The sequence below is a fragment of the Rattus norvegicus genome, chromosome 2 (genome assembly GCF_021556685.1).
Source record: "Rattus norvegicus strain SHRSP/BbbUtx chromosome 2, alternate assembly SHRSP_T2T, whole genome shotgun sequence".
In the NCBI taxonomy this organism is placed as follows: Eukaryota; Metazoa; Chordata; class Mammalia; order Rodentia; family Muridae; genus Rattus; species Rattus norvegicus.
The window spans coordinates 113061048-113084293 of NC_141535.1; the positions used below are offsets into that span (position 1 = coordinate 113061048).

Genomic DNA, 23246 nt, shown 5'->3' on the forward strand with positions numbered 1-23246 from the left:
TAGTACTAATTAAAAAAAAATGTACAATAGCTTAGTAAATAATTTTATAGTTATATGTGGAAGAATATTTGAACATATTGATTAGGTTAAACTAAACATATTAACGGGGCTTAATTTCAGCTTTTAAAAATCCTTTTAACCTATCTGTAGGAAACTCAAAATTACATGCAGACTGCCTTGGATTCCCCCTGACCGACACACAGGCTAAAAAGGAGGAGCTCCTTTTGTCAGTGTTCCATGTCATGTCAGGACTATTCATCTTTGGGAATTACTAGACAGACAGACTGCGAGCAGCTTGTGGACAAGGGGCTTGCTATACCCTTCTGGAAACTCCAGAAGTAAGAATGGTCAAATAAACAGTCAATAAATTATAATGAATGAATGAATGAATGAATGAATGAATGAAAAAATACTCAAAGCTCACTATTTTTGAATTCTACACTTGTGGGTTTGCATAAAGAACCAAAAGAAAATATCCAGAACATGCTTCCTGCATTGTCTGTGCCTGTGCAGAGATCTGAGCTGAGGCCAAACACAGCAGTGTTCTCTTTGATGGTTTCAACTATCGAACTGCACATACGTGTTCTTTCTGGTATATTTACTATGCTTGTGAGAGCTTTGATTTCTGGTTTGCACCTTATGCACCCTGTGGGTGATTTCCCTGCTTAAAATGCCCCCAAGTACTATGCTGAGAAGCTCTCTGGTGTTCCTATGCACAAGGTTCTGTTGTGCCAAATAGAGAAGTGTGTAGATAAAATACCTTTAGGCTTACACTGTAGTGCTATCAGCCACACACCCACTGTTAACAAACACATACGAGGGGTTGGGGATTTAGCTCAGTGGTAGAGTGCTTGCCTAGCAAGCGCAAGGCCCTGGGTTCGGTCCCCAGCTCCGAGAAAAAAAAAAAAAACCACATACGAAATAAAGTGCCTCTAATAGAATTAAACATGACAATCACTCATTCACCATGGAGATTTGGCCAAGGAACGTATAAGGAATCTAGGACTGTGACTCTCCTAGAATCAAGGGCTCAGAATTGGCTACTTCAGTGTTCTAGAGACCTCAGGAGAAGTCACTGTATTTGTTGAATTAATAGTCATTTGAGTATGCATACAAATCTTATGTGAATATGGTGGCAGACAAAGAAGTGATTTCAACTTTAATCCTGGCTGACTTTGACGAGCTATACGATTGGGGGCAACTTGCTTCATTGTCCTGGCCTTCTCCCCATTATTCAAAAATGAGGATAAGAGTAACTATTAGTGATTGGGAAGGTCTGGCTGGGTGTAATCTCCCCATTATTCAAAAATGAGGATAAGAGTAACTATTAGTGATTGGGAAGGTCTGGTTGGGTGTAAGGTAGAGGTGGAAAACAGGGCCGATGACCAAGAGGCACAGAGAATTTTGGAATGCGAAAATATTCTCTATCTTGATTATAGGAAGATAATTGTATATCTGATTTTCTTTTTCAAAACTCGTAGAAAACCAAACCTTATTTCAAATAAATTCTAACATTAACCTTAGTTTAAACAAAAACTTTAGTAGTCAAGATTAAATAATGGAGATAAAACAGTACACTCTGTAATTCTTTTTTAAGTATTAGCAGCAGTAATAACAACAAAAACAGGGAAAAGTTAGGCAGTGTAAGTAAGGAAAAGCTGAGGGAACTCGGAAGCCTGGAGTTATAATTTGGCTCTTCCATAGAGTAACAAGAGGCAGAGTTTACTTTACGGAAACCATGTGCTTATTGCTTCTAAACAACACAAGTGAAATGTGTTCTGTATAGACGTATACATGAGTATGAGACTAGATTTGCTTACAAGACAGCAATTATTGAACAACACGAACTGCGGTGTGGGGTAGTAAGTTCATTACCTTGATTCTCTCCAAGGTGAGAGATGAAGCTATGATCGGAAAGCACACTTCTCAGGAATCTTTGCCTTTATTCCTTAACAACACAAACCACAACAAAACTCCAAACTCTAGGGCACCTAGACGCCAAGAAGATCAAAGGGCAGCATAAAGTCTCTGGGCACATGGGATTTCCTGCCCCTAGGTACACTGTTGACTCTCCAGGCTGCACCAGCACCTCACCATAGGGCCTCTGGAGTCCTGAGGAACTACAACGCAGAGTCATGAAACAGCACACCACAACTTCGAGCTCCAAGCATGGATTCCAAACCCCCAAGGAGGGCCGCAAGCTGTACCGGAAGCTTGAGTCAAAGTTCCACTCCACCGACACACGGGACTCTTGCAAAATCCGCGGGACTTGAGAGTTTGAAGACCATTAAAGGACAGCATCCATGCACCCGCGTGCTAGAGCCCAGAGCGAGCTACCTGGTCCTAATGGTCGTCCCCAAGGTCAACTGGGCCCGGAACTGAACATAAGGATGCATCCCGCCCGGGAACTCAGCGAAGCTTCAAGCAGTCGACTGCAGGCAGCTCTGCACGCCGGAAGTGCACTAATCCGCAGCACGTGGGGTTGCCAGGGCGAGCTTCACGTGACTGGGCGGGACCTCAGAAAACCTCGAGCCAATGGAAGATCTGGAGGCGGGGCCTGTGGCGGGCCGGGGCCTATCCCGGAAGTGTAGCCGCGGCGGGGCGGGCCCGGGCGGGGCGGGCCGGGGCGGGGAGCCGGGTGTGGGAAGCGTGGCGGCCCCGCCCCGTCTCCTGGACCAGCCGCGGCCGCCAGCGCCGCCGCAGCCGCAGGGACCGGGCGGACGCAGCAAAGGCTTGCGGTGCGGGCCGGAAGGTGAAGACCAGGGGCCGGGCCGGCGGGGCGGGGGACGCAGCTGGTGATGCTGGGGTCCGGGCGAGGGGAGGAGCGGAGATGCTTGGGAACTAGAAGGCAGACGAGCGCGGGACCGCCGGGCTCGGGCCCTTCGCCACTGGGCCGAACCGGGATACCAGGGCGGCGCCGCTGCGGGTCCTAGGCGCGCTGAGGGCCAGGTGCAGCCGGCCGGGTGCTCGTGTCCCAGTCTTTCCCGGACCTGCGGCCTGGCTGATGCCTTGGCAGTGGGGATGGGGTGGAGGGTGGCACCGGGCCCGGCAGCCCGGCGCAGGAAGGTCGCGGCACTTCTTGTGATAGGGTGGTGGGGACCGGACCTGCCGACCCGGCGCTGGTGTCGCCTTCACTCTCCGGCGAGCTCTTCTGCGGCTCCCTCCCCACCTCCCACCAAGGGCTGGAAAAGTTTTCAGAGGCCTGAATGGCAAAGTATACACCACTCAGAGTGGGTGTCCTATAATGCCAAAATAACGGGCTAGTGATGCTCGGCTTGTTATCCGTCTTCAAAATGAGACGTACCCGCCTGCATGCCCGTTATTAAAAAGCAAACAAACTTTTCGCATAGTTCCCTCAGAAAAACCACACATCTCCCCAGCCCACCATGGCAGACGAAATTGATTTCACTACTGGAGATGCAGGGGCTTCCAGCACTTATCCTATGCAGTGCTCAGCCCTGCGCAAAAACGGCTTCGTGGTGCTCAAAGGGCGTCCATGCAAAATCGTGGAGATGTCAACTTCCAAGACTGGGAAGCATGGTCATGCCAAGGTAAGCGCTTCCAGGTCACTCTTTGGCTTCTTGGATAAGATCCTATGTATTCCATTCTACATCATAAGATTTCTATATTTAAAATAACTTTTTTCTTCCCTTGGTCTCTTGAATGATCAGGCATTACTCCCAATAAAACTATCCTTTAATTGGTCCCTTAGAATGTCTCATTAACTGGAAACTAAAACTTTTTTGAATTCTGGTGCTCTAAAACGTCTTGTTTCATTGAAACAAGCCTGTTCTTATAATTCTAAGAGACTTGGTTTTCACTTTCTGTGGACTCTCGTAATTGAAGCGCTGAGATGTGTAGTGTGTTGGGAGTTGGATGCCATGAAACTGTTCTGGTTTGGGGTACTTACTGAATCTCAGTTCTGTGCCACTGCAACTTTTTTAAAGAAAGTGAGACGACCTTGGAGAGAGGTGATAGGATCCATTACAGTCAGCGTCGGGAGTGACATAGCTGACAGAGATTAAACATGTTCCTGCCCTTCCTGCCTCTCTTAGGTACACCTTGTTGGAATTGACATTTTCACTGGCAAAAAATATGAAGATATTTGTCCTTCCACTCACAACATGGATGTTCCAAACATTAAGAGAAATGATTATCAAGTAAGTACTGATTTCCTGAACAGTGTTTCAGAAGTGTGTAAACACCCTCCTTAGTAGTAGTTTGACAAGACTTGAGAGTAGTTTTATAGAGTACGTACCTTACCAATTACTAGACTCCACTTACCTTACAGATTAGAGGAATAGTGTTTTGTTTTGTTTTGTTTTTAATACTTTGTGCCTTTTTTGTTGTGAACTAGGGGACCATATATCTCAGGCTGTCCTTGAACTCAGTATTCATCCAAAGATGATCTTCAGTTTCTGACCCTCCTGCCTCTGCCTATGAGTACTGAGATTGTCCACTGCATCTTCGTGCCTGGCTATCCTGTACTGGAGGTCAAACCCAGGGCCTTGCGCATGCTTTAGGCAAGCAACCTACAGTTGAGCTATCTCTCTAGCTCATTTCTATTCCTATTCCTGCATTTTAAAAATGTTGTATTGAACCAGTGAGATGGCTTAGTTAGGTACTTTCTGTCAAGCCTGACTCTAGAGCTCAATTCCAGAAAGAGAGAACTGTTCTTCACATTTGAGCTATGAAACACACATACCCGCATATGAACATTCACTAGATAAACAAGTATAAGTAGAAATTTTAAATGTAGCATCTAGAGGCAGGAGAACCAGAAAGATTTAAGAAGGTTGGTATCAACTGCATTTACTCAATGACTTATAATGTAAATTTGTAATGTAAAAACAATGTAGACATATTTTTCTAGTTTTAATTTGATGAATAGTTTTATATTTTCACAGTGCCGATTAAATTCTGTATTCTGTATTAAATCTGTAAAAATTTAGAATAATTTGATACTTATATCAAACACCAAAGAAAGTGACATTTTGAGTCAAGTGGATCTGGGCTTAGAACTGGTTCTGGCACTCTCTGGCTAGATGGTCTTTTACAAAGTATTTGTCTTCTCTAAACCTCTGCCTTTGCATCTACAAATCAGAGTGATATGTGGGTTGGATGTGCCCATAAGTAGATGTGCGTTAACAAGTTCTTGTTCTGCTTCATGTATCCTATATCAGAATCCTACTTTCATTATTCTTAGATCATTGGCTTTAGATGTGCTCAGTAAACACTAGTTAAATACACCTTTTTCAGTGTAGCACTGTGTAAGAGTAACATGTCAGATTAAGGCTAAGTATAGAATTTACGTTGGCCAAAATGGGCTTCTTTTCTCATCCTGATTTGTGAGCTCTTAGTATTCATTATATTCAAGCACCACAGACAGGAAAAGCAAAGCCATGTGTAGTTTTTATTCCACACTTCTACCTGTTGGATGTTTCAGCAGGCTACATCAGAGTTCACTATTATTACCAAATTAATGAACCATTGAGGACTACTTGGTTTGGATTTTATGTGGATATTTCATAAGGCCCCAGCATACTCAGCTCCTGTGCAGAGGTGAAGCACATTCAGTCTAAAACAATGCCCACCACAGATTAGCCTTGGGCAGAAGGAGAATTAAAGATTGCCATCCTGTCTCCGTCTCAGATTTTTGTTTTGTCATGTGAGTTTTGTATTCTCATTTTAAATTTTCCTTGTTCTGTGGTTGAGGTGTTTGGGTGTCTTCTCGGGCATGCACCCAAGAAGGCGCCTTGCTTAGTTTGTTCCAGTCCCAACCCTGGAAGTCCACATGGCAGAGTGGATAGCCATGGATGGTGACGGTCAGGCCGCTGGACCTAGGTCTCTGCTTTGGGACTTACTATGGTGTGACCTCGGCTGGCCAGTTATTTGACCTTTCTTGTCTCTTTTACTTCATAAAATTGGGAAGTGGAATCAAAGCTCTCACAGGTTTGCTCTAGGCTCCTGGGAAGGACTCAGGACTGCAGCTCCCCTCTTACAGAATGGCCGGCAGATATTCATTTCTGGTCACTCGTTTAGAATCGGTCCTGTGAGCTTTCTGGTTTATTTATTATGCTCTGGTGATCTTCACTCTTCTATCCATGTGCCTTTGTTAAATCTTTGCTTCTGTTATTATCTGGCTACGTGCAGTTCCTTTGCATCTGCTGAATTCAATATTTTGAGTGCCAGTTTGGCAGCCAGCCAAAGTGGATTGTGAACATCTATTCATTTTAATAATTTAAAAAATAAAAGATTTGGGAGAAAAATATGTTAATATTTACAGATGTAATTTGTGTATACTTAAAATAAGTTCAGGATGCAAGAAAGTGTGTCTCCTGACTCCCATTCCAAGATTGGCTCAGATTCGAATTGCTAATTTTCATTAGTTTTCTCAAAAGAAGTTATAATTGTCTGGGGCTCTGTGGTAGTATAAAATAGAAAATGATTTCAGACCCTTGGAGGGAGTTCCCAATTTGTTAAATGAGAAATGGCTTGTTTGGCCTCTTCTTTGGAATCATATTTTTTTTAATGTCTGTACTGCTGTACACTTAACTCCAAATTCAATCTTTTCTGGATCTGCTGCACTTTTATCTGTCGTTTGAAGCCCACTGCTCACAGGGAAAACTGCTTAGTATAGGAAATAGAAAGTGCGTTACAGATCTTCAGGTGATCAGTGGATTGCCAGAGCTATGACTTTTAAATCCAGATTATACACTTATTTCACTTAGTATATTTGTGTGCCTGCATGCACACATACACATGTGCGCACATGCATACACATGTGGAAGTCAGACACTGTGTGTGTGTTTGTGTACGCATGCGCGTTAGTGGGCGCACACACATGTGAAGGTTAGACACTTAGTGTGCCTGCATGTACACACACACATGTGGAGGTCAGAGGCCAATTCCCAGGAGTTGGGTCTCACTCCTAGGGATGTAAGTCAAGACATCAGCCTTGTTGTTAAAATAGTAGTAATAAAGAAAATACCGATGCTGTGATTTGCCTGTGCTTTGAAGTCTTTTCATCATTTTAATGTGTTTGTGAATATCTCATGTTCTTCATAGAACCATTCTTTCTCTGGGAATGGAAAACCACTAAACCAGAAGAGCCCCATATTTTAGGGAGAAGCACCAAATGTGCTACAGGACAACAACAGAAAAGCCATGATAGGTTGCAACGTCAGTGTGTTCTACTTACAGGAAAAAAAAAAAAGCAGCATGTAATAAACTGTAATCTGTAATACAGAACCCTAGGCCCACACATTACCCAGCAGGTGCCATAAATGAGTCTTCAAGGTCAATCCAGTAGGCAAGTTTTGGTAGAGGTGGAATTCGTGAACCATTGACGTCTTAGGGCAGCATCTTACTGTCTCATTACTTTGCCTGTAAACAAGTATTTTATTCAGAAAATAGGTGCCATAACAGAGAGGAGGCATACTCTAATCCCTATTGGAGGCTTAGCAGAAGCATCACAGACAGGAAAAGCAAAGCCATGTGTAGACTGGGTCTACTGCAAGAAGTGAGGCTCCCTGCTTCTGCAGTGGGATCAGGTACTAGCTGTTCCTGCAAGGGAAAAGCCGCCACACCAGGACCCTGTATCATTCCCTCTGTGAGGCTCTTCATGCTCTGTCAGCCTTAGTGAAAGAAAGCTGTGTCATTGAGCCTGCTGCGTGGTTGAGGCAGCAATAACAGAAAGTTGAATGTCACTCACTACCTTTTTATCTAATGGAGAGTCTCACATATATTGCTGGCACCCACCAGTGAACATCTGCTAACATTTGGAAAGGTCTGTGCACACGCCACTACCCTGGACCTTACTCACAATTTCTGTGGCGTGGTTTTTCAGCATCCTTGACTTTCCAACCCAGCTCTTGACTCTTTGCCCATAGTCAGTAGAAATCCACATGGTACAGTTTCCCCTCCCCCCACCATTTTTCACAGCCCTCTCTGCATGGTCCCGCATATTATACATAGCCACTAGAAACCATTCTGACATTGTCTTTACAGTCAACTAGCCAGGGAGAGTTCTCCATCAGGACATTGGTGTAAGTTCCAGGGGAGAAGTGGTCAGCATGGGAGAAAGTGCTTTCTGAGTCTAGGCCATATATCAAGCTATCGGTGCTTTAGGACCTGCTCACGTCATCTCATGTATGTTCTTCCCACATGCTGATGACATGTATCATGCACACCCAACAGAGTGACTTGCCGGGTCAGATAACACGCCAGCTAATGGTATCTTATTACTTAGGTGATATAATAATGTTGAAGAATTCACTGTATCAGGGACCGGTAACTTCTGGGAGGTAGCTAAAGAGTGCTGGGGAAGCAGGCAAACCAGGACAGAAAGAAGTCTTACCTTGCACAGTGGTGGCCGCACAGTGATGGACTAGAATGTGTAGCCACTCATAGTGATAATCTTCCCATGCAGTTTGTAGTATATTAATAATACAAATACGGGCAAAAGGAAAAACCACCCTTCCCATAATCCCCATCTCTATGTTGTTCTTCTTCTAGGCACATCACTGGCAGGGTCTGTAGCTACTCTCGTGCTCCCCTCCCCCGACCCTTCCTGTTTTCTCTTTCTCAGCCCTCTGTGCCTCGCAACAGCTAGTAGTTTCCATGCTCCCACTTTCTAGAATCCTGCATCCTTTTGTTCCCATTTTACTGTTTCATTTGTTATTTCTGTGTGTGTGTGTGTGTGTGTGTGTGTGTGTGTGTGTGTGTGTGTGTGTGTGTGTGTGTATGCGCATTCATGCACACTTGTGCCATGGTTAGAGTCAGTTCTCCCTCCACCCTGGGGGTTCCAGGAATCAAATAGGTCATCAGGCTTCTGTAACAAGCACTCTTACCTGCTGAACATTCTCACCAGCTAGATATTACCCTTTTTGTGAGAATTTTCTAAGTTTCAAAATCCTGTATACAGATCAGCCAGATTTGATGCTTATCAATATGTGACAAATCCTGCCTTATCTGTACCCCAGTCCTTTGAAAAACATTTTACTTATTCTTTGGTAATGTCATACACTAATGCAATGGAGTTAGATGATATCCACTCCCTCTCCTCCAATACCTCCTGGGCACACCCCTTCCACAGCTCCTCCCATTTACATCTCCTTCCATAGGTAGGTAGGTAGGTAGGTAGGTAGGTAGGTAGGTAGGTAGGTAGGTAGATAATGATGATGGATGAATGGATAGATGGATTAATGTTAATAGGTAAGTAAATACATAGATGATAGATAGATAAATAGATAGATAGAATATTGTGTATATATATAATTATGTTAGTGCTGCCACAAACACATGACATAGGGTACCATCCATAGGAGTATGGGAAACCAAGGCCCACCCTGCTAAAGAAAACTGGCTTTCTTTTCCCTAGTGGCCATCAGCTGGCTTCTCAGTTAGAGGTGGGCCTCATGAGTTCTTTGGGCTAGAGTGTCGATGACTTGATGGTGTGCAGATCTTGCATGGGAAACCAGAGCTGCTGTGAGTCCCTGAATGCAAGGCTCTTTATGCCCAGATGACACTATTTCACACAGCAGTCTTCCCAGATAGCTGGCTCTTACAGTCTTTCTTCCTCTTCTGTAATATTGCCTTGTTGGTATGGTTGTTTGTTTTTGAGATAGGATCTCTTCAGGTACTAAGGTTAGCCTTGAACTTACAAACCTCTAGGTACCTCCCATGTGCCAGGATTAAAGGTATGTGCTACCATGCTGGCATGTATCCCACATTTGCTATTTCTTCATATGTGCTCTTCCTCTTGGTTATTTTGAAGCAAATCTCAGATACTTACCATTTTACCTCTATTTTATTATATGTCTCCAAGGGCTAAGGGCTGTGAACAAAGCCAGACACACTATCAGAGCTAAAATATTGTTAGCTCCTGGAGAGTGCCCCATCATTCTGACAGTTTCCTAATTGCTCTCTATTGCTTTTTGGGAGTATGGTAGCTACTGATTCTACTTTATAGTGAATTAAACTAATGCAGACCTAAATAAGGTCTACACAATGAAGTTGATGTATAGGGCTTTTGACTCTGTGTTCTGCAATTTCTCTCACATGCACTGAGTTCTGTCTTATCCCCCTCCCCTCCTCGTTAGCTCGCTGCAGTGTCTGAGTGAAGAGACTGGATCATTTGTTCTGTAGACTTTCAGGGTCTAGATGTTACTAACTAACTGCACGTCCTCACCGTCTCCACAACCCTCCTCTGTATTTCTAAGACGGACAGTTCAGAGTCAGATTAGCTTTTGTTTCCTTCTTTGTGGTTGTTGCTTACGTAGGGCTACTCCACAGTTGAAATTCTATACACCTATCAGGTATTAGGTAAATTAATCTTACTTTTCTTGGGTTTTGTTTTTAGTTTTTTTTTCCAGACAGGTTTTCTCTGTGTAGCCCTGTTTGCTCAAACCCAGGCAGGCCTCAAACTCAGATCCACCAACCCCTGCCTCCAGGAGTTGGGATTAAGGGGTCAAGGGCATGCAACCCCCATAGAATCTTACTTCTTTCTGTAAGGTTATTACACACACATCATTGCCTCACTCCACTTAGAGGAAACAAAGAATGTTTCTTTGAAAGCCAGACTGCTGCTATGGAAACTCTTCATCTGTTGTTATGCTTTTACCTCTAGGACCTGGTCGTGTATCTCCTGAGTACATTCTCATGCATGTGTATATACATACATAAATACTTCCCTCTGCCTGTCATTATCAGAGATTTTAATATTTAAAAAAATGTATGTGTGCATGCGCATACATGTGTGCAAAAAGGGCCATATACATATATGGTGATATAACTTTGAGGTCAAGAAAACTTACAGGAGTTCTTTCTCCTTCTACTGGGTAAATCCTAGACATTGAAGTCAAATCACCAGCCTTGGCAGTAAGTTCCTTTACCCACTGAAGCATCTCACCCTCTCCCGTTATCAGTTGTGAGATGACAGGTTCCCAGGACCCACTGAAGTCAGTGACAGTTTAGTGTAAACTCAGGCAGCAACACACCTGAGATTCAGTACATTATCTTTGTCATGATATTGATTTATGGGTTGTTTTCTTACTGGCCTTGGGAACTTGATCATGCTAATTCCTGAGTCCTTTGGAATGTACCTAATCCATAGTCATGATAGTTCCTCATACTCTAGTAAACAGCTCGTTCCGGGTTCCCACTCTGGATGTGAAATCTCCTATTTTCCCAAGTAACCCTCCATTATTTTAGTAAGACCTTCCAGTAAAGAAAAGGTGCTGCACTCTAGTACCATGCTGGTCAAGAGTCTGGTACACCCACTGTGTGAGTTCTAGTCCCAAAGGCTGTGTGGAAAGATAGAATTCTGCACAAACATATTTGAGACTTAACAGTAACACAATTGGCTCCTTCCTTCTATTTTAAGAGCAAGAGTTATATTTAGACTATAAAGATCTTGCAGATACCACCCTAGTAGTCAGTTGTTAGCATCACCATTAGTGGGATACATACATTTGCCTCCGGATGTGATTGGTACTCTGAGGACAGAGGTACTCTGTCATCTAGATAGCATTTCGTCCAATTACTCATTCCATGAATTATAAGGCAACAAGGCAGATCCAGACTGAGAGACAGTTTGTAAACCAAGTGAGTATCAATGCCTTGAAAGACAGGATGATCAAACTGCTCCACAGAAAAAAAAATACAACCCACATGACAGCACTAAGCCACAGGTGTCATCCAGGAACAGGAGCAGAACAACTGGCACATTTGAAAATGAATACTAGATTAGTTTGAAAACTTGCATAAGAGTGTGTCCCCATTCTTGGGGTAACCACACTGTAAAATTTATATCTGCAGAATCGTGATCAGTGAAGCGGTGCTGATGCTGGAGCACTCTGACACTCCTCCTAGATGGTCTGCTGACTTACACTGCTCTGGTCGGCCACATCAGGGCCCATGTCTCATTCCCTTATATGCACTAGCAGCCTAGTCTCTCGGAATTGTAGGTACACTGATGGTGGGGACTTGCTGTTTTCCTCACTCCTAAATAAAAGAGTTGTTCAAGGGGCTGGAGACACAGCTCAGCAGTTAAGAGCAGGACCTAAGTTCGATTCCCAACACCCTGTGTGTAACTGTCTCCAGGGGATCTAGGCACTTTGACCTCTGTGACCTACACACGTACAGACACAGATGCACCCACAGCCACACACAAATAGGAAAACTAATTTTTTAAGCGTTATATATGAAAAATATGCTTTATGCAGGTTAGATCATGACTGGGTTTGTTTCATCACTACCATAAGATAAGGTCATATCACTACTACCCCTTCCTGAGGGTCTATAGATGGTCCCTGAGCAGTAGTGGAGGGAGAGACATTTTCTTCTGTCATATAGCCACTGAGAAAGTGTCCAGGATCCTATTAAAAAAATCCTCACCTCTGCTTCCATAAGCAACTCTAGTGAAACTTATCAGGTCACCAAAAAATAAAGAAGAGATAAAAATAGAAGACTCACTAATGGAGATCAGCTGCAGAGGATGGTAGTGTGGGTAAATAGCAAAATACATACTATATATGTATAAAATATATTATATATAATGTATATATACTACATGTATGGAAATGTTTTTAAAAATCTGTTAGCAAAAAAAAAAAAAAAAAATCTGTTAGCAGTGGCCTGAAAACCAAAAGTTTTTACTTCACCTTGCTTGTAACCAAATTATAAAATGTATAACTTTAATAGTGAAAAACTAATTTATGCCCACTAACTAGAAAATTTGCTCACAGTATATTCATGCACGTGTGTGGTGGTAAAAGGAAGATAGGTTTATATTCTCTGATTTGGAAAATTTTTAAAGCATTTTAAAACTTAGTGAAATACATGACTTTTCTTAAGAATAGCTCTGTGTAACATTGGACAGAGGTTGGGGACACTTATGGAAGAGCTGGGGGAAGGATTGAATGCCCTGAAGGGGACAGGAACTCCACAGGAAGACCAACAGTGTCAACTAACCAGGACCCCTGGGTGCTGTCAGAGACTAAACCCTTGGACTGAGGCCCCTGGCACATATGTACCAGATGGGTAGCTCAGTCTCCTTGTGGGTCTTCTAACAACTGGAGCAGGGGCTATCCTTAAAGCTGTTGTCTATCTGTGGAATCTGTTTCCTAACAGGGCTGCCCTGTCTGGCCTCAGTGGGAGAGCATGAGCCTAACTCTTCAGAGACCTGATGAGGGGAGATACTCAGGGGTAGGCCCACTCTCTCAGAGAAGGAGCGGGAGGGGAAATAGGGGAAAGGAAGTATCTATTCTATTTTTTTAAATGCTTTACATGTGCTTAAAATCTAGTTGCATTTCCAAACAAGAGACTCAATTAAGTAGAACAGCAGGGATACACAGAAGTTCTTCAGTATTCTCAATAGACTTACAGTCAGCCATCTCTATAACTACAAGAGGAAGGGCATGAGAAGAGACTGTTAGATTCCACAAGAATATATGGTCTAGGGGCAGAGCAAGACAATGGTTCCGAGATACCTGTAGTGAGAATTTTGGTTTCTTTTAAAAACACAGAAATGCTTTGTGAATATTGTTTGTTTTGATCCCAGATATGGGATATGGGGCTATTTCAGATTGTCCACAGCAGCTGACTATGATTTGTTTCATGCTCTGGCAAAGGTATGATTTTCTGCCAACTGAAGATAGCTTATGTTTGGAATTCTGGGACTCCTGAGAGGGTATATAAATGCCAGAGGCCTGAGAGGTGCCTGCTGCTCCCCCTGCTGCTCCCCCTGCTGCTGTTGCTGCAGCTCTTGCTGGTTCACTGTGGCTGTTTGCTGATTGCTTTTGTTGTCTGATGGATTTCTGGTTGGAGATATCAGGACAACAAAGATTGAACTTGCCACCAGGAACTCAACATTCCTAATCCCTAGGAAGTAGCCTAAAGAGACCTATGTCCCCTTTCCCCTCTAACCTTCTTTTGTGCTTACCTAGTTTTGGTGGGTTGGAAGGGATTGGGGTGAGGAAGAATGGTAAAGAAAATAATCCAATAAAGTAGACAAGAAGTAAAAAAAAAAAAAAAAAGAATAGCTCTGTGTATATCATGTATGTGAATATAAATGCCTTGTCAGTGCGGAGGGAGAGGGAGGAGACTGGTACCAGGAAGTGGGGTATACATCTCTTCTAGGTATAGCCCATATCCTGCATTTTCCTGTTTGTTTGGTTTTTTTCTCTTGTTTGTTTGAAATAGGGTCTCACTATTTAGTCCTGGCTTTCTGGCTTGGAGATTGCAGTGTAGACCAGGCTAGCCTCTGTGTCCCTAATGTTAGTACTAAAGGCTTAAGCTGTGTTAGCATTTTTAAATGCCACAAATCTGTTAATGTATTGATGTTTTCTTATCCAAACTAATATGTTTCAGTTGAGCTGTGTAAACATCACATCAAGGTGGATATGATCTAATCAGTACGCCCCTGTAATTTCTTCTGGTAGCTCATATGCATTCAGGATGGTTACCTTTCCCTGCTGACAGAAACTGGCGAAGTCCGTGAGGATCTCAAGCTGCCAGAAGGTGAACTGGGCAAAGAAATCGAAGGGAAGTACAATGCAGGTGAAGATGTGCAGGTAAGGCCATGGGGAGGCTGTGTCTCCGAGCCATTGCATACATCTCGGGCCCTGAATAAGTTAGCATGAAAGACTGTGCACAGACTTCAGCTTCCTGGTGCCCCTCTGCTTTGAGGGGTCTTTCTTTCTCTCTGTGCCTTGCTGTATGTGTGCTTCTTCACCTTCAATAAAAGGATTCTTTGTCTCTTCACATGCACAAACACAATATATACATTTCAAAAACTGAACTGTAACTTCAAACCACTGCTGAAATGTTGAAGGGATCTCCACACTCTTAAAGACCTGTGACCAGAGAAGACAGCAAGTTTGGGAGGTGCTGTTGTTGGTTGGTTTGTTTTCTTTCTTCTGGATTGACAGGGCACTCCATACTGTTTGGGAGATCCACCCATGAGTATAAGAAATGGCAGGCAGACGGGGAGGAGAATTTCTGTGGATTGTACCTTTCCCAATTCAACATAGAAGGTTCACAAGTCAAGTACACCATGTTTAGTGAACACATCTTTCCTGTGTATGACCTCCTCAGTAATCTGCCTGCCCTCTCCCCTTCTAGGTGTCCGTCATGTGCGCCATGAGTGAAGAATACGCTGTAGCCATAAAGCCCTGCAAATAGGCAGGGCCCTGAGCACAAGCATGTCCACTGGGTCTGGATCTAGTTGTCCCAAAGCTATGGCCTTCATAAGCAACCTCACGTTTGTTTTTGTTATGTTTTTATTGTTTTAAAAATGTGCTGGCTTAGGTTTGCAGGCAGTTAGTAAGTCTAAATGAATATACCAAGATGTATAATTTTATAAGTATCTTTCCTATAACACTCCTGTGGTTTTCATCATGTGACCATAAGACACAAATACAACAGCTTCAGTAATGTCACTTGTCTGAGCAAATCACTCCTGAACTTAAGTGGTTAACAAACCAGGGTTTAAAGTCAGCAATGTAGCAGCTAGTGGAATGGAAGTGCCATGCTTTTCAGCCAAATTGCTTTGTGCTGATTTCAGACTTAATATCCAGAGTCATAGATTATAAAATGGTCTGTGTGACAAACATACATCTTGAAACAACTCTTTTTATCATTCTCTTGGTGGCCAGGTGCCCCATGTATTCCCTTCATCATGTTTTTCTGTGCCAGGTTGGTGATGACAGACATACAGGGAACATGGAGGGAACAGAACTGCTGAGTAAGTCTGAGCAAGTTCACCAAGTGGAGAAGAAGACCAGGGTAGAGGCAAAGCAGGGGTTAACGCTGTAGCTTTTATTGAAGACCTTTTAATCAGCACACAAAGTGAAGGAGCTCTGGTTGTATTTTTGCTTTTGGCTATGTCCCAGCCTCTGCCTCAGCACAGCAGTGACCTTTGCAGAGACACTCACTACTTCCAGCCATAATGCCTAAGTGGTCATGGTGTTGGTAACCCAGCCCTTCCAGCAATTTTTTAAGTAATTCGTTTTTAACATTAGACTGAAATTAGGAATTTTTAAGTTGATTTGGAATTCCTGACTTTGATTTGTTAAATATGTGCACACTTCTCTAAAGTGATAGGTGTGAACCATGGAAGAAAGATTACCTTATGTGAAAACTAGCTTAAGTGTGTGCATACCTTATATCTCTTGGGACTTGGTTCTTTACTGATGTGAAATATAAGTAGGAAAGGGTTCTGTGACCTGGATTGTTTTGCTGCGTTGTAGGTAATGCCCCTCCATTCTGTTTAGACTGTTGGATCGTGTGTAAATTGTGTCTAAAATTGTAGACATAGTTGTAGGCTTGTGAGGAACAGACAAAATCACAATCATGGCATTGGAGCACAACTTAGAGCAAAAGTCCTCTGAACAACACCTCAAATCTCTGAGGCTGGCTCTCCTCTCAGGTCCCTTTCTCATGTCTGGACTCTTTGTTCCCATCTAGAAAAAATGTGTGACAAGGTAACTCATCTAATGAGCAACTTGAAATAGCATTACAAATGGAAGATCCCAAGATTTTAGTTGCTTAATTTGTATGCAGTTTTAAATCTTGTCTTGGCCTCCACAAACCAATCCAGAGAAGAAGCAAGATACAGTACGAGACGTGCCAGGAAGAGGTGTCTAAAGCACAAGAACATTGAAGTTGCCGCCAGTTGACTTTAGTGTGACCCTTTAGCTTTTGCACGTGCAAAGCACAATTAGGAATTAGGCTGAATTCTTCCCAGGTATCTGCTCTGTGCTGCTTTAGATTTCTGCTGTTAGGATGTGTTCCTGGCAGTGCCTCTTGACGGGGTACGTAGGAATTGCAGAAAGTTATTTCTCTCTGCTCTTCTCTGGTCATTGGCTGGCTAGTAAGTAGCCACACTGGTGTTTTGATTTCATATTCTCCAGGAGTAGCATGCCATTTTTCTTCCTAACTTATCAAACTCCACATGCACCTCTATTTTTCATTGTAGTATACATATAAATTAGAGCAATGTACCTCTAGCTCCATGCCTTGAATGGCAAAAGCTACTTAGGCCTAAGTATTTAATTTTAAATACTATATAAGTGTACATACTCCAACATGTAACTATAGATTTTAAAGATACAGGACTGTTTATTTTCACATAAGTCAGTAGATGTTTCTCTTAAAGCATAATATTTCATTTAGTAAAGCTTTATAAATTATATTAAAGGGAAGCAGGAAACATGTATTTTTTAACAGAAATTGCTTCTTTTGACATCAGAAAAATGCTAAGAGTTGATTCCAAGTATTTGTTGTACTCGTAGCAGATCTCCAGTTTCCCAGGCACCATGTTGAGAACGGAGTTCATTCAGACGTCACCACATGTCTGTGTCTGTACACATGTGTTTCTTTCTTTGCCATGTAGACAGTATTAACAGGTTGAGCATTTTTGTTCTAGAATAACAGCTTAATTTCCACCATGAAGACTTTGCCACACTGGTACAATTGTGTGCCCTCTGACATAGGTCAGACCTTTTTGGCTTTGACTTGGTCTTTGCATCCTTCATGCCTCCTGGGGGCTGCCAGTCTCTTGAAGTGGTAACCAAGCTCTTGACTCTGTTCCCCTTCATAGTACAGATGTCTATACCAGTGCTTGATATCAGTGACCAAAACTCTCGCAGCCAGACGTGATATCTTTAAGAACACGCTGCATGCGATGTTTAGAAAATCTGGGGATACATGCTTTTCACTAGTGCACAGTGTGTGTGTATAAATACACATAGCTTTGTTCATTTCTCAAAGTCCTTCCAACTATTAAATGTACTGTAGTCTGGTAGTGCCTCAAATGTTGGTTTGATTTTTGTGTTTTTTTAATTTATAAGTTTTCCAGAATTTGTTCTTGACTTTTAAGGCTACTCGACTAGATTGTTTCTAGTTGAGCTGGAATTCAAATGCATTGTTCTCAGGGCTGTTTGTGCTAGGAGCTGAAGTGTCATTATTTAAAGATAGCTGCCTACAAATATATTGCAAGTTTTTCCCACGTCATGATACTGTAATACATACAAATAAAAATTCTTAGTAAAACATTTAAGCTGTCTGGTAAGCATTTTTTTTAAATGTCTGGGAGCATTAGTAGCAGCTGTACTGGAATCTTGCTGTAGCTTTTACTCTAGAGTAGAATCCCAGGGGTCTTTCCACTGGAGCCCTGTTCTTAGTGATGTATCTGAGCGCTTCTGGCATGGACGCCAAAGAGAGCTTTGGACCTAGACATTGAATCTGTGTTCTCAGACACATTCAAGAGCAGACAGGAAATTCCATACTGTTTTGGGTATCTGAAAATGTTTACATGCTGAATCCACACTTGCTATGAGAAAATATGGATGTCTAGTATAAGATCAAAGCTATCAAGGCGTATTTCCACAGACAGTATACTATACTGACATGAACTTTTAAATCTTCTAATATTTAAGTAGAATATTTCATAGTTCTTAAGCCCTTTTTCTGTTAACATTTCGATGAATAAGAGGCAACAAAGACTTTTTTTAAACTATGGTAGACAAATCTTAAAATTGAATCTATTAACTTAAATCTGTGAAATGCATTCTCTGAATTGGACAAACAACATTATTATTTGATTGTAGAGGGAACATTGGGTCTTAGCTTACGGAGCACAGATGTTCTGTGGAAACAGGGTTTGAAGTCACTATGTAATTTAATTTTTCCATTAACCCAAACACTGACTTAACTACCAAGTGAGATCACATACCTGAAAAGAGCTGTAGATATCTAATAAATATGTTTTCTTCATGTGGAGGACGCATTGTAGGGCAGTGTGCAAAAGGCCATCACCTGCTATAAACATAATCATTGCCAAACTTTTCCATCACTGCTCTTCACACTTAAACCAGGCCTGGGCCTATTTATAGTAACAAGGGAGATTCTTTTCTGTAGATGAAGTTTTTAGAAACCATTTCCAGATGCTGGCGGGATTTCGTCATCTTAGTTTGAAACTGTACTTTTAAAAACACTGGATACAGAACTATTGAGCAATGTCTGAAGAGCCTCTGAGAGATGGTGGCTGTGCTCTCTTAAGCTGATTCTTTATCGTGGTTATTCTACTACAAGTAAGCGGTCATCGTTATTACAAGGACTGCTTCACATTACTATCTCTAAACCACGATAAACAAATGACTGTTTCCCTATTCTCATGTACTCTTCCCCCTCCCTAGAGGAAAACAGATCAAAGGACATTGTCTAATCCATTGGCACTTTGTTAGGATTATTTTTTGTCTTAAATATAGGATACTTATTGAATTTACTTGCAAATGTTTTGTTAAAACTTTAAAATTATAATAAGTTCTGAATATTATAATTGTACGTTTTACATTTCAGAAGTAACTTTGAATGTTAAATCTCCAGCTATACTAATTTGTTACCTTAAAATATGTCTGTTAACTTCATGTTATATTAAATGAAAATAAACTTAACAGTGCACAATTCTTATATGTGTATGTTCTTAAAATATTTTTATACTACAAAATTGTATTCATTACATCTAGGACTTCTAAAAAAAAAAGTTGTTTTTAATACTTCATATTCGAGGCCCTCACTTTCAGTGTACTGCCCTTATGGCCAAGAAGAGTAATTTCTAATGTTGAGTTCCAGGCTAGGTATGAACTTGTCTTCCTTTCAAATTCTGAATCCCTTGCTAGCCAGGCATGGTAGTGCACAGGGAGTTGTGGCAGGAGGTATTCCTAGGTTGAAGGCCAACCCAAGCTGTGTACCAAGACCCTGGCTCAAAGGTGGCCTGTAGACTCGACAAAACCATAGCAACCAGGTTCACAGCCAGAGTCACTGCACTGAGCCCCCACACAGCTGACTCAACTGTCACTCGTGGGAGACATGCACATAGGGCTGTCTTCTTTACCACTGAACTGTTTTGGCTATTGATGTTTTAGGGAGCGGGAAAAGTCATTGTTTCTACTTTGTGCGCACTGCTGAGCCCACTAGGCTCCAACCTAAACTGACCCTGGTTAAAGAAACCTGAACATGTGTGGACCTCAAATAAACCACTCATAAATTCAGTTATCAAGTTAAGCCTCAGCGTTTTTTTCAGTCATGTTTTCTTATACAACTCAACGAAAATCCTAGAACTGACTGTAAACCTCCAGCTGAACCCTCATCCAGCTACTGACACACAGAAGCCACGCGAGATATTAAAACAACTGCTGTTACCATGTGTCATTGTTTAGATTGATAATAGAACTCTCTTCTAGAAACCATTATCAAGAGTCAGAAGAATGGCCCCTGCATGAACACACATGTGCACAGATGTATGTACATGTGTGTGCAGGCACACACACAAATAATAAAATTTTAAGGAAAATATCAAGTCATTAAGTATAGTAATTACAGTGACATGAAAAAGATCTTACCTTTACATTTTATTTTCTGCTCTGAAATACTTCTACAGTGGAAAGACAGTTTTTGGTGATTATAAATAAAAATAAAACAAAAGTATTTTGAGGCTGTTTATATAGGAAATCATTTGAGAGATGTTACTTAAGGCTAAGTCTTTGTAATCTGTTGTGTATTTTTTATACTTCAAATAAGATGCTGAATTTTGACTGGCAAGAAAGAGAAAGGAGAAGAGAGAGAGAAAGAGGAGAGAGGAGAGGGGAGAGAGAGAGAGAGAGAGAGAGAGAGAGAGAGAGAGAGAGAGAGAGAGAGAGAGAGAAACCTGAGCATAAGGAAAGGGGTGGGAGAGTAGGAAGTCAAGGGACCTGAGAGTGCTCAGCATGTGTTATGTATGTGCATCACGTCATCAGGTCATTTTCATTACAAATATATGTATAAAACTAAAAAGGATGCTTTTGTTTGATCTTGGGGGTTTTGTTCATGTTTCGTTTTTGATATGTACTCTCTGCGTATTCCAGATTGACCTTGAATTTTGGGTACTCCTTCCTCAAAGTTCTGAACACTGGGATTATACTAGTCCCACATGTTGCCATTAATTTTTTTTGAGTATGTAAAATAGTTGCTTGTCTCCAGAGTCACCATAAAATAGAAAATATATTGCCATCTTCCTACTCAACCCTCTCCATCATTCCAGAGGCATCACGGGTGTCCAATACCCTGCCAGCAGGGATTGCCGTTCTCTCCACAGTGGCCTACTGATGAGTCCTTGAAGTGACCCCTCCCTCACTGTGGGAACCACATGATCAGGTTCACTATAAGTACCTCTGTGCCTTTGTTCACACACTTTTCTCTGGCACTGTAAGCCATGCCAGGTTACTACATCAGTTATCACAGTGTACCCATGATCATTACTACTAATAACCTTAACCTTCCAGCTATACAAACCAGAGGTATACAGTGAAAGAAATATCACTTAGGCTGCCATCCTCTGTCCCCACATTCTGTTTTTACTTGCAGATGCCGGGCTCCCATTTCCCAGAGTACATGGCAGAGATGAGGAAGGCAAGAAGGGTAGATTATGGATTATGTGTCACTGTCTTAGTCTCTCTCTGTCCCTTCATTGTTAGACATCCAAATGGGGAAACTTTTGTCACCACATGTTAAGGTTATGCAGGCATGCTCCCTGGGAAATTAAAACATCTATTCCCACAATACATTCAGCAGATGTTTGTAGCTACAATTGCTGGGGACTGTCTCAGAAGGCCAACTACCAAGGTCTTGTCCACCTCTTGGGAGTTCTTTCAAAATATAATCAAAATAATATTCCGCCCATACCCAGAGATGATTTCCAGTACTCAAGTGATTTGGGTCTGGAGTTCAGGAGAGCCCACAAGCTTGGCAACCCCGGTTACCATCAGATCCCAACCCATTCATGGTGGGAGAATGGCATATGCTTAAGTAATGTTCATAGTACATCAGTCTTTGTGTTTTCAATTGTGTGTACTTTCATGTACACTGTGGGTGTAGGCACACACATCACTTACATCCTGAATTAGAGAAATAACGTTTCCTTCCAAATCATAGGGAACTTTCATGCACAAAAATAATAATACTGAAAGATTGAGAACACAAAGGAAATACAGGGTTCTGTAGAGATTTTAAAATTAGGTAGAGGGCTATCATTCTAATCCTAATTCTCCTGAGTCTGAGGCAAGAGGATGGTTGGGTACAAGGCCAGCCTGGGCTACATAGCAAGATACTTGTCTTTGACATGCAACTTGCATTGTGATGACAGTTCCAAGTGAAATTAAAAACAAAACTGGAAAAATAAAAGGAGTTTCTGCTTGAAAATTTTGAAACATGCAATAAAACAAAGTCTGTGTAAGGTTTTTCTCAAAGATAACAAAACATCATGTTTCAGAATCTCCATAAAGTAGCACCAGGAAAATTCATAGCATTTCTCTCTATATCTGTAAAAATGGACATGTGAACATAAGTCAGCTCATTCCTGAATCAAACAGCCAGCCACAAAGCAGGATTGAAGCAGGAACGAAGGAGCTAGAGCAGCAGAAAGAGCAATTGAACTTCTAGTTTACAAAAGCAGGAGTAGGGAGTGGGGGACAGATCTTTCTGAGCTCAAGGTCAGCCTTGTCTACATAGCAAGTCCCAAGCCAGCCCTAACTACATGATGAGACTGTCTCAAAAAACAATAAAAGTTAACAAAATGAACAAATCAGATAATTGAAAGAACAAAGGGATGGTGTGGCAACACAGCAGGTAAAAGGTGCATGTCACCATGCCTAATGGCCTGAGTTGGACCCTCACACCCACAGAATGGAGGACTCAATCCACACCTTGTCCTCTGTGTCCCTTGCTGTATGTGCAAATTCATAGATCACAGTGTATGAAGCAAGTACATGTGATGGTTTTACAAATCAGCAAATCTAGCAAGTAGATGAGACTTTAAGAATACGTAAATTGAAGAGACACAGAGCCCATCTACATGCTACATGATCCCTGGTACTGTTAGTGGAACAGAGACCTTTCAAGAAGGGAAAGGCGGCCCTTCTACTCTGTAAGAAAACATCATCTGATGCACAAGCCCAGAACAGCCAGAGCCGCAGATGTAGGAATACAAATGGGTCGTAGTAAAAGCCTCATCAGAGTGCTCCTGCTACATTCAGTGCAGTTTTTCGTGGTGCAAAATACATATCGGCACACACTCAAGTGCTTATGAGATTACTTATTCATATTTATAAGTAGTTTATCTTTCCAGTACAAAACAGTAGTGTGGACCTCGTGTTGTCTACTCACCAATGGTTTTGCACAAGTACACCAGTTTACACTTTTAGCAT

The 23246-nt window shown here is 42.0% G+C and overlaps 1 protein-coding gene across 2 annotated transcripts; it reads left to right on the forward strand.

The window, feature by feature from the left end:
* Nucleotides 1–2669: 2669 nt before the first annotated feature.
* Nucleotides 2670–19476, forward strand: Eif5a2 (eukaryotic translation initiation factor 5A2). Of its 2 annotated transcripts, none has more exon segments than NM_001100697.3 (5): nucleotides 2670–2752; nucleotides 3351–3551; nucleotides 4056–4160; nucleotides 14445–14576; nucleotides 15127–19476. In NM_001100697.3, coding segments are annotated over 4 exon segments (462 nt in total). In that variant the 5' UTR covers nucleotides 2670–2752; nucleotides 3351–3386; the 3' UTR covers nucleotides 15187–19476.
* The last annotated feature ends 3770 nt before the right edge of the window (nucleotides 19477–23246 follow it).